The sequence below is a fragment of the Brassica napus genome, chromosome A1 (genome assembly GCF_020379485.1).
Source record: "Brassica napus cultivar Da-Ae chromosome A1, Da-Ae, whole genome shotgun sequence".
Lineage (NCBI taxonomy): Eukaryota > Viridiplantae > Streptophyta > Magnoliopsida > Brassicales > Brassicaceae > Brassica > Brassica napus.
The window spans coordinates 7,515,598-7,531,739 of NC_063434.1; the positions used below are offsets into that span (position 1 = coordinate 7,515,598).

At 31.1% G+C, this 16,142-nt stretch overlaps 2 protein-coding genes across 2 annotated transcripts; both read left to right on the forward strand.

The window, feature by feature from the left end:
- The first annotated feature begins 5,262 nt into the window (after nt 1-5,262).
- LOC106358987 (protein SGT1 homolog A) lies at nt 5,263-6,592 on the forward strand. Its single transcript, XM_048735591.1, has 5 exons — nt 5,263-5,417; nt 5,843-5,918; nt 5,995-6,133; nt 6,223-6,411; nt 6,483-6,592. The coding sequence occupies exons 1-5, from the start codon at nt 5,263-5,265 to the stop codon at nt 6,590-6,592; spliced, it is 669 nt and encodes a 222-aa protein (XP_048591548.1).
- Nucleotides 6,593-12,746: 6,154 nt separating this feature from the next.
- Nucleotides 12,747-16,135, forward strand: LOC106374529 (probable aminotransferase TAT4). Its single transcript, XM_013814536.3, has 7 exons — nt 12,747-13,450; nt 13,551-13,890; nt 13,992-14,210; nt 14,364-14,423; nt 14,530-14,685; nt 14,777-14,870; nt 15,005-16,135. The coding sequence occupies exons 1-7, from the start codon at nt 13,200-13,202 to the stop codon at nt 15,157-15,159; spliced, it is 1,275 nt and encodes a 424-aa protein (XP_013669990.1). The 5' UTR covers nt 12,747-13,199; the 3' UTR covers nt 15,160-16,135.
- Nucleotides 16,136-16,142: the final 7 nt, after the last annotated feature.

The window sequence follows — 16,142 nt, forward strand, 5'->3', positions numbered from 1 at the left end:
TACAAAAAACTTCTTATTTATATTTCTTATTTTAAGATATATTTATTCTAAGAAAATAAAATATTTGATTTTAGTGTATAGAATTAATTGTTATTTTTTTAAATTTGATATTTATATTACTTTTATTATATTATTTGGTGTATATAATATATATTGCATATAACTTAAATGTGATTTTAGATATAATATCACTAATTATCATCAAAAATATAGTAAGTGTTAAATAAATATAAAGATAATTTCATTGTGAATATAAAAACAACAATATAATAATAGGTTCTTACTTATATAAAGTAGGTATACATATAAATGATTAATTTATAATTTTAATGGGACCATATATTTACATAGAATTTTCTTAAAAAATATTATCTTATTATTTTATCGATTTATGTCAAATTTTCAACTGGTCCAAGTTGAGACCGGCAAAATTTATTAATTTATAAAGATTATTAATTTATCGAGTATTAATTTATAGAGGTTCTACTGTATTTGATAGAAATTTAAAATGTGTAATCAAATTTGAACAGAATCAAGCTATTTCTTGCATTTAATAACATTTTGAGTTATTAACCTATTTAATAAAAAAAATAGTTGTACCCACAAAATGAATCGAAATAGACCCGAAAATCAGGGTTGTAAACCATAAAATGTTCATTCAATACTGATTTGATTTTTAGATGCATTAAACTGCCTCAAATGTTCGTGTTATACAAAGACACGTTGATAATTGATATTTAGATGCAGTTATTGAGTGATGATTTTGATTTTGATGCTATCCCGATTATTATGCAAGTAAAGTAGTGGTTACATCCATAATATATATTTTGATGCAGTTAGTATTTTTTAAGTATGTATTGTTGAAATAATCGTTGGACATAACTTTTATCAATGGATCACACTACTGTTTTAATAGAATAGATATATGGTAAGAGCACCTCTAACAACAAGTTTTAGAGAAGTTCTAAACATTTAAGAATAAATATATAGAATGACCAAAAATTCTAATATTAGAGTTTTTTAGAAACTGCTCTGACACCAACAAAAAAAATGTCACTCACCGAAGAGAAATTGGTGCTTTTATTGCTTTGAAATAATAATAAAAAATTCAAGTAATTATAATAATAATTTTTTATTTAGAAACTCTCATGGTGTTTAACCATTGGAGTTATCTTTAGTTGGTATATTTTATGAAATTTTATTAATTAAAGGTAAGATTTTCATCTTTCTAGTTATTTCTCCTTAACAACAAATCAAATGTAAAATTTACAAATTTCACTAAGTATTTACAAAAATGTAAACTTTTTTTTTGTAAAGAGAACTGGAATGTAATTTTTATGAATGACATTATGTGGAATTAGCCATTCATAAGAATTCCAAATAAAAAATACCAGTTACAAGGAAAGAGCAAACTTTTTGATTCCACTCATTTCTGTGAGATGAATGAAAAAAACTGTAATTACGTTAAAATTCTTTCATGATGAAAAAAGTTGAAGAATGGAAGGAATGAGTAGAATGAGATAACTTAAATATAATTGGATGCAAAATATATATTTCATTCCTTTTATCCCTCAAATTAGTCATTCCATTCCATTGTATCCCATATATTCCAATTCTTTTTATTCCATACATTCCTAAAACAATTTACCAGTTGCAGCCGTAGACTTTTTGCGTTAATACATGTATATAAATGAAACTTGCACCCGAGAAAAAGAAGAAACACACAGAAAAGAAAGTTAGAAAGAAGTTTTTTTGGTGCGTGTGTCTAAAGAAACAGTATGGATCATGGCTTCATCTTCGCTATCGCAGTCGTCGCTGCGTTGATCATATTCATATCGCTTTATCTATGGCACTGCTGTTGCTCCGACCGAACAGCGGTTGAGCCCAATTCTGATCTTTAATAACTATTTATCTATTTTCGTGTATCGTCTATTTTATGCTCGGTTTTATTTTGGTTACCTCTTTATGATTAATTTTGTGATGAAACTTATGGATTTGTATCCTATAAGATAAGGAGAATGTTTATTCGATGCTGCAATGTTTATCAGTAATATTTTCTTTTATTTTGGTTTCTTGATATATTGTAACTTTACACAACAGTAATTGGTACTTCAACGATTTTGTCATCCTTTGTAGCGTTACATTACGTGATCGTATACTAGGTGACTAGATGATAATGCACTCCTGCGCGGAGTAAATAGATTTCAAGATATTATTACTTTTTAATTTGTAGTCATAAAAAAAATTAAAGTCATAACAAGAAATACTATATATTATAAAGTAAGGGTTAGACGAAATTTAGTATTTCAATCTAAATTAAGCTGCAAATTTTTTTTAAAAAAATTGTATATTTGTTTGCATAAAATAGATTATAAATATAAAATTAAGCGAAACATAAGCAATAGACTAATAAAATATAAAAGAAACAATGTCTTGAATGGTTTCAAATCGGAAACGGAGTTAAAGCCATCCATTTGATTGCTTGAGAGAATTTTTTGATATGAGCAAAGTTGAGAAGAAAGGTGTGGTGAGTTTTCTGAATTATAGAAACCGTATATTTATACTAAAAAGGAATCGCCGTGTGGTCATATGATTCAAAATAATAGCCGTAACTAAATCGAATATTACACATAACTTGCGCTCTAATCTTAGTCAAGAATTACCTTAATATTGTAAATAGTTAATGCAAATTTTCTTTTATCAATCGCAATTGAACAAATTCAAGAAAGTTCATGATTATTAATTGATTACAATAATTTGAACCTTAATTTACGTTCCTTATATACAAAAGTCAAGTCCTCACAAATCACGTATTATTACCATCAATTTACCAAATTTGTAATTTAAAATATATCGAAATTATTAGAAGTTTCTTTTTTCCCAATCATCAATCAATTTCGTCCTTCTAAATCACGTTTGAATCATGGGCAATTTGCTCCACCATTATTTGCATTATGCAAGCTGCGTTAAAATCTTAATTACGATAGATCATCTAAGGTAAGTTTTTATAATTGTATGCCAGAAAATCGTATTGTACCTTAGTTTCTACAATCGCAAGGCGGGTATCATCTAACAATTTAATGAAACGAGGCAAGTATGTGCTGGATCGGTTTAGGGGTTGCTTTTGGTGTGACGAACTGGGCGAGGCACTCTATCGACATGGATAGTGCTACTTTGCAGGATGCATTTGGAAGATTGAAGAGCTTTTGCAAACACCACTCCAATACTATTGGTGAAGCTTCACCTGAAGACGTCAATGGGATCAATTAAAGGGTCAATATGCAGCCTTTTTCTATTTTCTTTAATAACAAACGGGTGTTCTATTGATTTGAGATAAGTCATCAACACTTTCGTATTTGTATCAAATAATTTGGTTCACTAATCACCAATCGTGTAATATTTTCACAGAATGTCGTGGGGAGGAAGCAAAGATGGATCTTTTACGGTGACGTCTGCTTATGCCTCTTTGACTAGAGATGCTGAGCTGAGACCGAATATGGAGGAGTTTTATAGTCAGGTATGGCGTGTTATTGCTCCAGAACGGGTCCAAGTCTTCTTATGGCTGGTAGCTCATCAAGCTATCATGACAAATATGGAACGCAAACGTAGACACATGACTGAGAATAGTGTGTGTCCATTGTGCAAAGGCGGTGAGGAAACTATTCTTCACGTTCTTCGTGATTGTCCTGCAGCTTCGGGGTTATGGACGCGAACGGTCCCACCATCTAAACAACCAAGATTCTTTAACCAAACTCTTATGGAATGGATGTTTGAGAATCTAGGGAGGAAGACGTCGGAACAGAGAGACTTATGGCCTACGCTTTTTGCTCTAACAGTTTGGTGGTGCTGGAAATGGAGATGCAGTTACGTCTTTGGTGAGGAAGGAAAATGTCGAGATAGAGTTCAGTTCCTGAAAGATAAAGCTCAGGAAGTGATAAGTGCTAATGTGAAGCTTCGAAAGCACGTGGTAGCCCGAGAACGTGTGGAGAAACATATATCATGGTTGAGACCCGTTAATGGTTGGGTTAAACTGAATACCGATGGAACGTCTAGAGGGCATTCTGGTTTTGCTACGGCGGGTGGGGTTCTGCGAGATGAGAGCGGGATGTGGCAGGGAGGTTTTGCGCTTAACATTGGCATTTTTTCAGCTACTTTAGCGGAATTGTGGGGAGTATACTATGGACTGTGTATCGCTTGGGATCGTGGGTTTCGTAAAGTGGAAGTGGAGGTTGACTCTGAAAGCGTTGTGGGCTTTCTCAAGACAGGGATCCAAGATTCGAATCCTCTGTCATTCCTAGTACGTATGTGCTATGGCTTCATATCAAGAGACTGGTCAGTCAAAATTTCTCACATATATAGGGAGGCTAATCATCTAGCAGATGAATTAGCTAACTATGCGTTTTCTTTACCTTTTGGTTTTCATTTATTTGAGGTTGTTCCAGAAAATGTTGTTTCTGTTTTGTTGGAGGATTGTCATGGGGTGTCTAGACCTCGGCAAATTTGCTTGTAATTTGGTTTCTAGTTTTTGAATAAAAAGTAGGAGACTCATGTCTCCTGCCTCCTACCAAAAAAAAAAAAAAATCGTGTAATCTTTTCTCATTGTTTGCAATATTTGATGTATTTTACATTAATTATAAAGTTAATAAATTTCAATGTCTTTTAATTGCTAAATTATTTGGACTGTGGTGTAAAATTTATATTATACTAGTACATTTCCTATATATTATTCTTGGAGTATTGATTAAATGACAATCTTGTGCATCATGCTTACTTGTCAAGCTGAGAGAGCTTTTCACCGACTTTTTAAAGAGAAATTGCAGTCCATGTACAAGGAAAACAATGTAATTTATGAATCTAGAAAATGAACTTTTATGACACTGTATAATTAAATTTCAGACCAAAATGCCTCTATGATTTAGACCTGTGTATCTACGTCTCTCTCTCCTTATTTTTATGCAAAAATATAACAATATATGTATATCCCATGTTAATTGCTTCTCTCTGTTTACAATATGTAAAATGTTATCAGAAATTACTTTCAATCGAACAAAACAAAGAAAAAAAAATACTTCTCTTAACTTTTCTTGTTCAACCTTAACTGATCCAAGTTCTGAGTTTTTCTTCGTGTCAAGCTGCACTTGTCAGCGTCTGCAAGGCTCGCCATGAACCTGAGCTCCGACTTCTTCTGTCCACCGCTGCGTCTGAATGTAGATCTTCCCCGTCAAGCGTATCCCTTTCACAGCTGTGCTTCACCTTTCACTTATGTTTACGTCGAGCTCGTGTTCCGAGATTCGCACGGCGTACTTCTCAAACCTTCAGTGCCTTGCTCTACCAATTTCTTCATGCTCGGAATCAAGCCTCACCGTCGTACTCATCCTTGTCATCGCCATCAAGCTCCAGATCCTGCGTAGAATAAGGTAAAAAATGATAATAATAGTCGTAAAAATAGTGTATTATTGTTTTCAAGTATTTTTCCAATTTTTACGATTTTTAAACGCCAGCTAATTGTTAGTTATACTTCAAATTGTTTATCCAGCCAACAGTTAATCATAGCTAATATTTAGTTTCGCCGAATATATGAATTTTGTACATCCAATAATCCATATACCCTCACATTAGTGTCAATTTCCTCCTTTTAAATGCACATTCTCTGTAACAGTATTTGTACATGCGGAATAGTTGTAACCAAATCCTTCACATTGAATCCATACCGGTCACCACACTAAACATTTAATATGTTTGATAGAAAATACTGCATTTCACATGTTAGATTGAACAACTAATATGAAAAAAATATTCTAAAAACTTGAAATAAAAAATTGTATCCATATACATATTAAAGTAACCAGCTGAGTGTTGTGATTGATGTTCCTGGAGAGGATGAAGCGTATCATCTCCAGCCGAGATTGTTTGGAAAGGTAACTGATCGATCAAACGAATCAGTGATCTGACTTGAACATATTGTATTGCCATTTAATTTGTTTCTGTGTTCAGATAGTACCAGCGAAGTGTAGATATGAAGTACTATCAACCAAAGTCGAGATCCGTCTTGCAAAAGCAGAGATCATCACAAGGGCCTCTCTTGAACACGGCAAAGGGCTAACGGTTTTTCCGAAGCCAAATGTCTTATCAAGTTTTGTATTCTTCTTGTTTCCTTAGGTTTCATCTTCTGATGAGACCACAGTCTCTTTGACAAGTGAAACTTTTGTATAATGGTGCCAGAGGTTTCAAAGAGACCGGCGTATCCTTCTTCCAAGAAAGTGAAGGACTGGGAAAAGCTTGAAGCCGAAGTGAAGAAACAGGAGAAGGGTGAGAAGCTGGAAGGAGACGCTGCTTTGAACAAGTCTTTACGTGAGATATATTTGAATGCCGATGAGGATATGAGACGTGCCATGAGCAAATCCTTTGTGAGTATTTACTCTTTAGTGTTTCTTTGTTAATGGAGTTTCTGATGACTTATTTATGGTTTTTGGACAATGAAGAGGTGGAATCAAATGGAACAGTGCTGTCAATAGACTGGAAAGAGGTTGGGGCTAAGACAATCGAGAGCACTCGTCCGGATGGCATGGAGCTCAAGAAATGGGAGATCTAATCTTCCTTTTTGATACTTGGTCCCTTTCCTTCATGTAATGAGGATCCTAAGGTTTCTTTGCTTTTGTCAAATATGTCTCTTCACAACTTTTTTGATGTTTTCATCTGAATATTCACAGATCACTATTCTCAAGTGTCTTGTTAAAACTATATCCGCAAAACTAAATAGCCAAAGGCAACTGTATATGAGATTTTCTACCAAGGGAAGATGAACTTGTATGTCAAATTGCATTGGTAATGATTACACAATCTTTCACACATCTTACAGTCTAGAACTGTTCTAAAGTGTTTGATATGGGTTTGTCTGGACACGTTTACAAGAGACTATAAAATGGATAATGAGTTCAAATCCCTTTCAAGTTTCTGGTCAAGTTTTCAAACATTTGAACTGTCTTCAGTAATGTATGGGTGATGAGTTAAGGGATTATACAAGAGTTTCGTTTAGTTGATACATTTTTTTGATGAAATTTCAAATTTATTCATCCTTTGAGGGAACTATCATTTATAAAAGAATACTAAGACTACCTGTGGCTACTTTATTTTGCTAGGCTACGAGAATAACTGAAAAAAAAACTGAGAACAGTTCCGACTGTGCAAAAACCAACGCTGAAGAAGTCCGACAAGCTTGTGACCAGCTCTGTACTTGAGGGATGATATGCGATCGATTGCGCATCATCTTATCTATGACAGTGCGCATAGCATCTACAGTTGATACATTAAAATGGTAAAAGAATTTAGTTCATATATTTTAATGGTCTTTTCTAAGATAAAATGTAAAATTCCATTACAAGTTAGTGTATTGTTATGGGTGTACAAAAGTTGGTATTTTAAAAGTGGTACGTAGTAGCAATCTATTTAATATATTAATATGGTAAGAGCACCTATAACAACAATTTTTAGAGAAGTTCTAAACATTTAAGAAAAAAAAATAGGAGAGAAAATGACCAAAAGTTCTAATATTAAGAGGTTTTTAGAAACTGCTCTGACACCAACAAAATATTATATCACTCACTCACCGAAGAGAAATTGGTGATTTAATTGATTTGAAATAATAAAACAAATTCAAGTAATTATAATAATTTTTTTATTTAGAAACTCTCATGGTGTTTTACCATTGGAGTTGCTCTAACATCTTAAGTTAGTATATTTTATGGAATTTTCTTAATTAAAGGTAAGATTTTCATCTTTCTAGTTATTTCTCCTTAACAACAAATCAAATGTAAAATTTACAAATTTCACCGAAGTATTTACAAAAATGTAAACTTTTTTTTTGTAAAGAGAAAAAATGTAAAAAAAAAATTTTGGTCTAAAAAAAATGTAAACTTTTTGCGTTAATACATGTATATAAATGAAACTTGCACCCGAGAAAAAAAGAGAAAACGCAGAAAAGAAAGTTAGAAAGAAGTTTTTTTGGTGCGTGTGTCTAAAGAAACAGTATGGATCGTGGCTTCATCTTCGCTATCGCAGTCGTAGCTGCGTTGATCATATTCATATCGCTTTATCTATGGCACTGCTTTCGCTCCGACCGAACAGCGGTTCAGCCAACACTTTAGCAAAAATAAGAGTCATAAGACGGATTGAGCGGTTGAGCCCAATTCTAATCTTAATAATTATTTATCTATTTTCGTGTATCGTCTATTTTATGCTCGGTTTTATTTTGGTTACCTCTTTATTATTAATTTTGTAATGAAACTTATGGATTTGTAGCCTATAAGATAAGGAGAATGTTTATTCGATGCTGCAATGTTATCAGTAATATTTTCTTTTATTTTGGTTTCTTGATATATTGTAACTTTACACAGCATATTTGGTACTTCAACGATTTTGTCATCCTTTGTAGCGTTACATTACGTGATCGTATACAAGGTGATTTACATATTTAACGTGAATGGCGTTAATTTAGGGAAAATAATATGTATAATATACAAAAGAAATTTAGTATGGCGATATGTTTGTTCCAACCTAAGCTAAAGATTTTCAGTCTTTACACAAACGAAGAAAAGCAAAGAAACAAAAGTAGATCTTTTCGTTGTTTCTTGTGTACCAAGTCATCCTGATCTTTTAAGTCTGTTCTTCAATCGTACTTTATTGTAATGGGATAAAGAGTTTGCGTAATAGTAATTACACGTTGAATGCAGCGACTTCATTATGAACCCTTTTTTTTTCATTATGAACCCTTGAAATCTAAATTAAATTGGTTGTGAGAAGACCTCGTAGCTCACATCAACTCATCTTATTTCACCAGCTCAAATTTGTGAGAATTAATCTTGAGAAGTATACCACATCGACGAAAACTTTATTAAAAACCTTTATATTGTAGATTTGATTATAATTTGTTTGGCGTAGATTTGTTTAATAAATGTGCGCAATGCTTTAGATTAATAGTTTAAGAGCTACGTGCTTGAACGTTATCCGCGCTCCTAAATAAACAATAGATCACATCTAACTTAGATTATTTTCTTTACAGGGCCAAGGCAAGATAATCTTAAAATTATTTGCTCAATGTTAGACATAAAAATCTTGAGATTCAAGAAATTTAGAGCATTTAACCAGGCCAAAAGTAATTTTAAGTAGGTTAGACGTTCGTAGAATAAAATAATACTATGATGAAATAAAGATGTAAAATTGTTTGGTATTTGTATGTATAACCTGGTATAGTTGAAAATATGAGCATAGCATGCCTTCAGATCAACCACACAATTTAATAAGTATCATGCGTTCAAGTCGATCATTATTAGATTTATTAGTTTATTAGGTGGTTTGTTTGGAATTAGATTAAGAAAATTTTAGAGAGATTTTGTACGATTTATATCGTTCGCATTGCCAATAAATAATTCAGACGTGATAGGTTTCTTTTGCTGGCAACCTGAGCCAGATGAGAAATTGGCCATGACAACTCCAAGATTTAACCATATATTATGATTAACCAAATGTGTAGTGGTTTAAAAACAATAATTTATGTATAGAAAAGTGATATATATTGGAGTTGTCATGGCCAATTTAAGTATATGACTAACGTTGAAAATATATACCACTTTTATGTATAGAAAAGTGGTATATAAAATTATTATATTTGAAATAATTATAAACATTCAAGTATATAGTTTAACGTTGAAAATATATACCACTATTAAACCACTACACATTTGGTGACAACTTCTAAAATCATGACTTCTATTTTAATATATAAGATGCCACTAACTTCTTCTTCTTCGACAACATTTTCTTCAACTTCTTTTACCAACTCATCATCAGAATCATCAATAATGGCTTCACAATTATAACCGGGTACAGGTTCACGCTGCTCTTTGCGACCCTCAATTTCGTTGCAATCAACCACATGTGGAGGTTCGGGTTCTCGACCTTGTTGACGACGGACATGTAGCTTTTTCCTTCTCGTATTGTTCATAACATACTTGATTTGGATTCTGAGCAAAAAGAAAGCATAAAGAGTTGAGAAATCAATTTCTGATTTAGGGTTCTTCTAATTTTGATTTGGGAACTGTAAACGTGAACAGTAAACACCGACTAATGACAATTATCTTTGACTAACTCATACCTAAACGAGTTATTCTTGGGTTCATCCCCACCAACCAATACGATTTCATTATTTCAAATTCGATATCTTTTAAAAAAAGAAACAAAATTTTCATCAAAAAAAAAAGGAAACAAAATAGAGTTATTCTTGGGTTCACCAACCAATAGAATTTCATTATTTCAAATTCGATATCTTTTAAAAAATGAAACAAAAAATTGTCAAGTTATTATCATTTTTAAAATCCTAATAAAAAGATAATTGCAAAAGATTATTATATTATAATTTTTCTTCTAATAATGTGTGGCATGTGTTTAAAGATATAATGATTAATATATATATAATAAGATAATAAAAACAAATTTGAAAAAAAACTACTTTTAAAAATTATTTAATAGCAAAAACGATTTATAAAATATATTTAGTAGTATTTTTTTTAGAAATGTTCCTTTATAAAAATCCTAAAAATAGATTTGAAAACAATTTATTTACTATAATTTTTCTTTTCTAAAATTTTAACGAAAATATAATTATAAAAGATTATATTGAGTTTGGTTCTTCAAAATTGCTAATTAACATGATTGTGACACATGGTAGTTGTATATTTAAAAATGTGATATGTGTTAAATTATATCATAATCATAAATATATATACTAAAATAATAAAAATTATTTTTCTTAAAAATTAATTATAAATATTATTTAATAGTCTTATTATTATTAATATTATTAAAATTATTATTATTATTATTATTATTATTATTATTATTATAATTATTATTATTGGTACCTAAATTGGCTAGGTCAAAGTAAATTTGGTATTTTTTTTATTAAGGGAAAGTCTATATTTGTTTTGGCAAATTTGAGTAAGTTTGGTATTTTGATGCTCGTTTTCTCTTTTCTTATATTACTAGCTTAAGACCCGCCCAATTACGCAAGATAAATGTTATATATAAAAATAACTTTTATCTATTATTATTTATTTGTATTCAGTTACATATTATGTATATAATTAAATTAGTCTAAACACATAAATCAAAACAATACATCATGTTTATTTACGATACTTATTTAGTAAATAAATCAAAACAATCATTTTATTTATTTTATAAGGTATAAAACTAAATTTCAATGACATAGACATATATATATATATATAATATATTTTAATATAAATATTTATTATCAAGAATCTTTTCTATTAAAATAGAAGTATTATTTTTATCTATTACAAAATAGTCATACTAGAAGTCTCGGTCCATATATTCAAATAATTTTTTTATTGTTTACATTAGTTTATTTAATGTATAACATTTCTAAATAATTATAAGGATATTAATAACAAATCCATTTTAACTATAAATTTAAACATTTGTTTTAGGAATAACGAAATCTGTTGAGAAAAAATCTAACAAAATCTTTTTAAAATTTTAAATATTCTTTTAATTAATGCACTGATTAATTTCGAAATTAGTAGTATAATATTATTATAAAGTAATTTTAATTAATTTTTCTTATAAAAAAATAATGATTTTTTTGCTAATTTTATAAATTTTATAAGTAAATTCTACATTATATTAAAATAGAAGTAATTAATGAATTACATCTTAAAATTATGTTTTTTTTGCAAACATATTAAAATTATGTTGAATCGGTAAACCAATATATTTTGAAAAACAAATTTCAGTAAGATAAATAAATAAAATATTATTCACCGTTTAAAGTGACTAAAATATCATTCACCTTTTAAAATGATTAATATTCATAAATTATGTAATAATTTTTACAAGAATTAAAATTGTTGACATATGTTAAATTTTAATATTTAGAACTATATATCATCTATTTAATTATTTTTAAAATGACAGCAAAATATTATCATAATTATTATATACAAAATAATATAAAAATTTTATATTTATTAATGAAATGTTACCCGCACGAGTGTGCAGGTTAAAATCTAGTTTATACTTATGTGATAAACACAAAATTTATAATGTGCGACTTTTTGAATACAAATTTCAAAATTTAAATATTAAGGTTTTAATACTTTTTCAATACAAATTTAGAAATTATCATATTTAGGTATGTTTCTATGTTATATAGTTTAATTGTAAACTGTATTAATATATAATATGAATGTCTAGTAAATGAGATTTCATATTCATGCGATTTATGATCATTTGTATCTTGTTATTACCATAAAAAGTTAAACCATTGATCACAAAATTTTAGTGTGAGACATTTAACATTTTTAGTAATTTATAGTCGTTTTAAAATTCAAAATATAACATATAAGAAAAAAAATATTTTTTTATTATATGGTTAATGTGGTTGTTTAATATCTTTTAGTAATATAAAATTAAACAAAAAAGAGCTGAGATACAAAAAAATATATATTATTAAATATTTATTATTCATAATCATTAATTTTCATATATATGTTAACTATATTAGGCAATTCCGTAAATTTTATTTAAGGAAAGTGCGAGAATATTATTTTGTACCAAATATAATATAAGTTAAGATGAACCAACCTATTTCTTTAAAAATTCTGAATTTCATTCTAATAGTGACACGTGGTTACAAAACAATGTTGTAATTTTTATCAATTAATATATAAGACATATTTATAAAATTGGCAAATCAAATTACTATTTTGTATAAATATTTTTTCTAAGAACAGTAAATAAGTTTATATGTTAGTCAACAGAAACACATATAACCTTTTTTATACGAGTATGGTTTTCCTGGAAGACCGAAATGTACCTCTTCTACGTATTCGTTCCTCAAATATTTTATAACAACAACTTTATCATGCGTTTACAAAAATATAATTGTAGCCACCTTAATCGACGGAAACCCACGTTCTAACGCGTAGAGGCTATACTAATTGTTTTTCTCCCACTATATTCATTTGAATAATTAGCACGTTATCCAGCTATAGAAAAATGCGATATATGTGGAAACTTTTACTATATAACCTCACTCGTAGCGATGCGAGTAATCACCAAAAACAACAATCTCAGCTAGAGAGACAAAAACAGTAAATTCAAAGCTAGTCTCAATAAATATGGCAAACGACAGCAACGTTGACTGGCAGTTCAGTGGTAGCGAGGCGGCCAAAGAAGCCTCAGCTGCCGCGCTAAGCGCTTACTCCTCTAAGCTCTTTGCTCTTTGCGATCCTAATGGAAAGCCCATTTTGCCTCCTCGAGTTGAAACCGCTGAGACCAGCCATACCGCTGAAAAGGCTGTTGTTCATTCCGTCCTCTGCGGATTAGGAAACGCCTACGCACCCAGTATAGGCCTTCCAGCGGCCAAAAGGTGTTTTATATACACAAAACTATATAAGTATCACTTATCACTTTAAAAAAAAAATTGTTTCAAAAATTGTCTCATAATTAATATTTGCTATTCTCATCAGTGCCGTAGCGGAGTACCTAAACCGAGATCTTCCGAACAAACTGACAGCTAATGACGTGTTTATGACCGTTGGATGCAAACAAGCCATCGAGCTTGCGGTTGATATCCTGGCCAAACCAAATGCCAACGTCTTGCTTCCCAAGCCAGGCTTCCCATGGGACATGGTCCGTACCATCTACAAGAAACTTGAGGTCCGCAAATACGACTTCGTCCCTGAAAAGGACTATGAGATTGACCTTGATAGCGTCCGAGCGCAAGTGGATGAGAACACGTTTGCGATATTTATAATCAACCCGCACAATCCCATTGGGAACATCTACACTGAAGCTCATCTCAAGGAGGTGTTTTTTACATATAATCTAATTAACGATAAAAGTATTCACATCACATGACCTTTTGTTCTAATCTTGTGACTGCATGTATGTATATTAATGAACCATAGATCGCTGAGTTGGCTCGGGAACTGAAGATAATGGTGGTTTCTGACGAAGTGTTTCGATGGACTGTGTTTGGGAGTAATCCCTTTGTCCCCATGGCGAAATTTTCGTCGATTGTACCGGTGGTTACCCTCGGGTCCATTTCCAAGGGATGGACTGTCCCCGGATGGCGTACTGGCTGGCTAGCGCTGCACGACCTAGATGGTGTCTTTAGAACCACCAAGGTTCGATCTATATATTTTTCTCGATCACTCTTTAGGATATGTATCATTAAAATTACTATGTATAATGTTTGATATTAAGAGTTAGACATTTTCATTCTTATTAACGTTTTGACCAAAACTTTTTTTTGACCAAAACTTGTTATATATGGACAGATCTTCGATGCTGCAAAACAATTTCTTGAGATAAATTCTAAACCACCAACGGTGATCCAGGTACGAGACTTTCCATTTTGGTTTGGGACACCTTTTTAACCAGATAAAACAAAATGTAACGGACTATTCCACTTATTGTCATATGGCGAATTTATCGATAATGTAGGCGGCTATTCCCACCATCTTGGACAAAACTCCTGAAGATTTCTTCGTTAGGAGGCAGAAATATCTGAAAGATAAAGCCGATTATGCATATTCTGTGGTCAAGGGCATACCTTGCCTCACCTGCTACCAGAAAACTGAAGCATGCACCTTCTTATGGGTATTCTATTATCATTACTATATCTCTTTATCATTTCTAACTATTTCGAAATCATTCATTAAATTTAATTTTGTTTCTTTTCTTCTCGCAGACCGAGCTGAACATATCATGCTTCGTGGACATTAAAGATGCTGAAGACTTCTGTGAAAAGCTTGCTACTGAGGAAAACCTCGTCCTTTTACCAGGTATTAATCAACATCACATTACCTATGTCCAACGTTTAACGGTTTATCATTAATTAAAGAAAAATCAAATCATTTTTTTTTTCTGTTATAATTTTAACATTTAAACATATATGTTGTGGGCTGGATTGGTTTAGGGGTTGCTTTTGGTGTGACCAACTGGGCGAGGCATTCTATCGACATGGATAGTGCAACTCTGCAGGATGCATTTGGAAGATTGAAGAGCTTTTGTAAACGCCACTCCATCACTATTGGTGAAGCTTCACCCGAAGACGTCAACGGGGTCAACTAAAGGGTCAATATGCAACCTTTTTTCTAATTTCTTTAATAATAAACGAGTGTTCTATTGATTGGAGATAAGTCATCAACACTTTCGTATTTGTAACAAATAATTTGGTGCACTAATCACCAATCGTGTAATCTTTTCTCATTGTTTGCAATATTTGATGTATTTTACATTAAAAATAAAGTTAATAAATTTCAATGTCTTTTAATTTCTAAATTATTTGGACTCTGGTGTAAAATTTATATTATACTAGTACATTGATATTATTCTCTTAGTTATTTCAAAGCACATAGGTGATAGGTAGTGTCATATATATAGCTCAAAAGCATGTTGAATCAGATCGGACTGAATAATTATTGTCAATAGCACTTCCTACCCTGAACCAACCGGCCGGCGTAGATAGATTCAAGTAAGATTCTAAGAACTTTTAGCTTAAGGTTGGATATCTAATGTATGCATGTGATCAGAGCCGGCCTTGGACCAAGCCCAGTGGCTTCCGACCGCTTCATGACACATATTTTCAAAAGTTTCTCTAGGTCTAGTGGTAAAATCTCAGGTTTACAAACTCTTCTGCCCCAGCCAGTGTTTGATTCCCCAGTAAAGTGGCTAATTTTTTTAATTTTCTTTTGGTCTTAAATTTTGTAGGACCGGCACTGCATGTGATACAATAATTTGTACTTTTTTTTCTTATTTTCAAGTTTATGCGTTTCCTTTAAATTAGATCACAATTCAATAAATTTTTGATTGCCAAACTTTTATTCAGTTTACCTATGTTTTTGCTGGATGTTGTGTACTGAAAAAGAATACTAGAGAAATTACGGAATGACCTGCTCTGATATGCATTTGATAAGTCGTTTACAAATTTAAAAGCTACTACATTGAACCATTTACACTTTTATTTTAAAAACTTATTAGATGAACGGGATGAGGAAGCACAAATAGTGAAAAGAAAAGAGATGAACAAACTGGAAAATGAAGAGTCACATAAC

Coding starts and splice junctions, on each gene's coding strand:
- LOC106358987 (XM_048735591.1), top strand. CDS start 5,263: ATGTTTACGTCGAGCTCGTGTTCCGAGATTCGCACGGCGTACTTCTCA. Junction 5,919..5,994: donor AGCCGAGATTGTTTGGAAAG/GTAACTGATCGA, acceptor TTCTGTGTTCAG/ATAGTACCAGCGAAGTGTAG. Junction 6,134..6,222: donor GAAGCCAAATGTCTTATCAA/GTTTTGTATTCT, acceptor TAATGGTGCCAG/AGGTTTCAAAGAGACCGGCG.
- LOC106374529 (XM_013814536.3), top strand. CDS start 13,200: ATGGCAAACGACAGCAACGTTGACTGGCAGTTCAGTGGTAGCGAGGCG. Junction 13,891..13,991: donor CTGAAGCTCATCTCAAGGAG/GTGTTTTTTACA, acceptor AATGAACCATAG/ATCGCTGAGTTGGCTCGGGA. Junction 14,686..14,776: donor AAGCATGCACCTTCTTATGG/GTATTCTATTAT, acceptor TTCTTCTCGCAG/ACCGAGCTGAACATATCATG.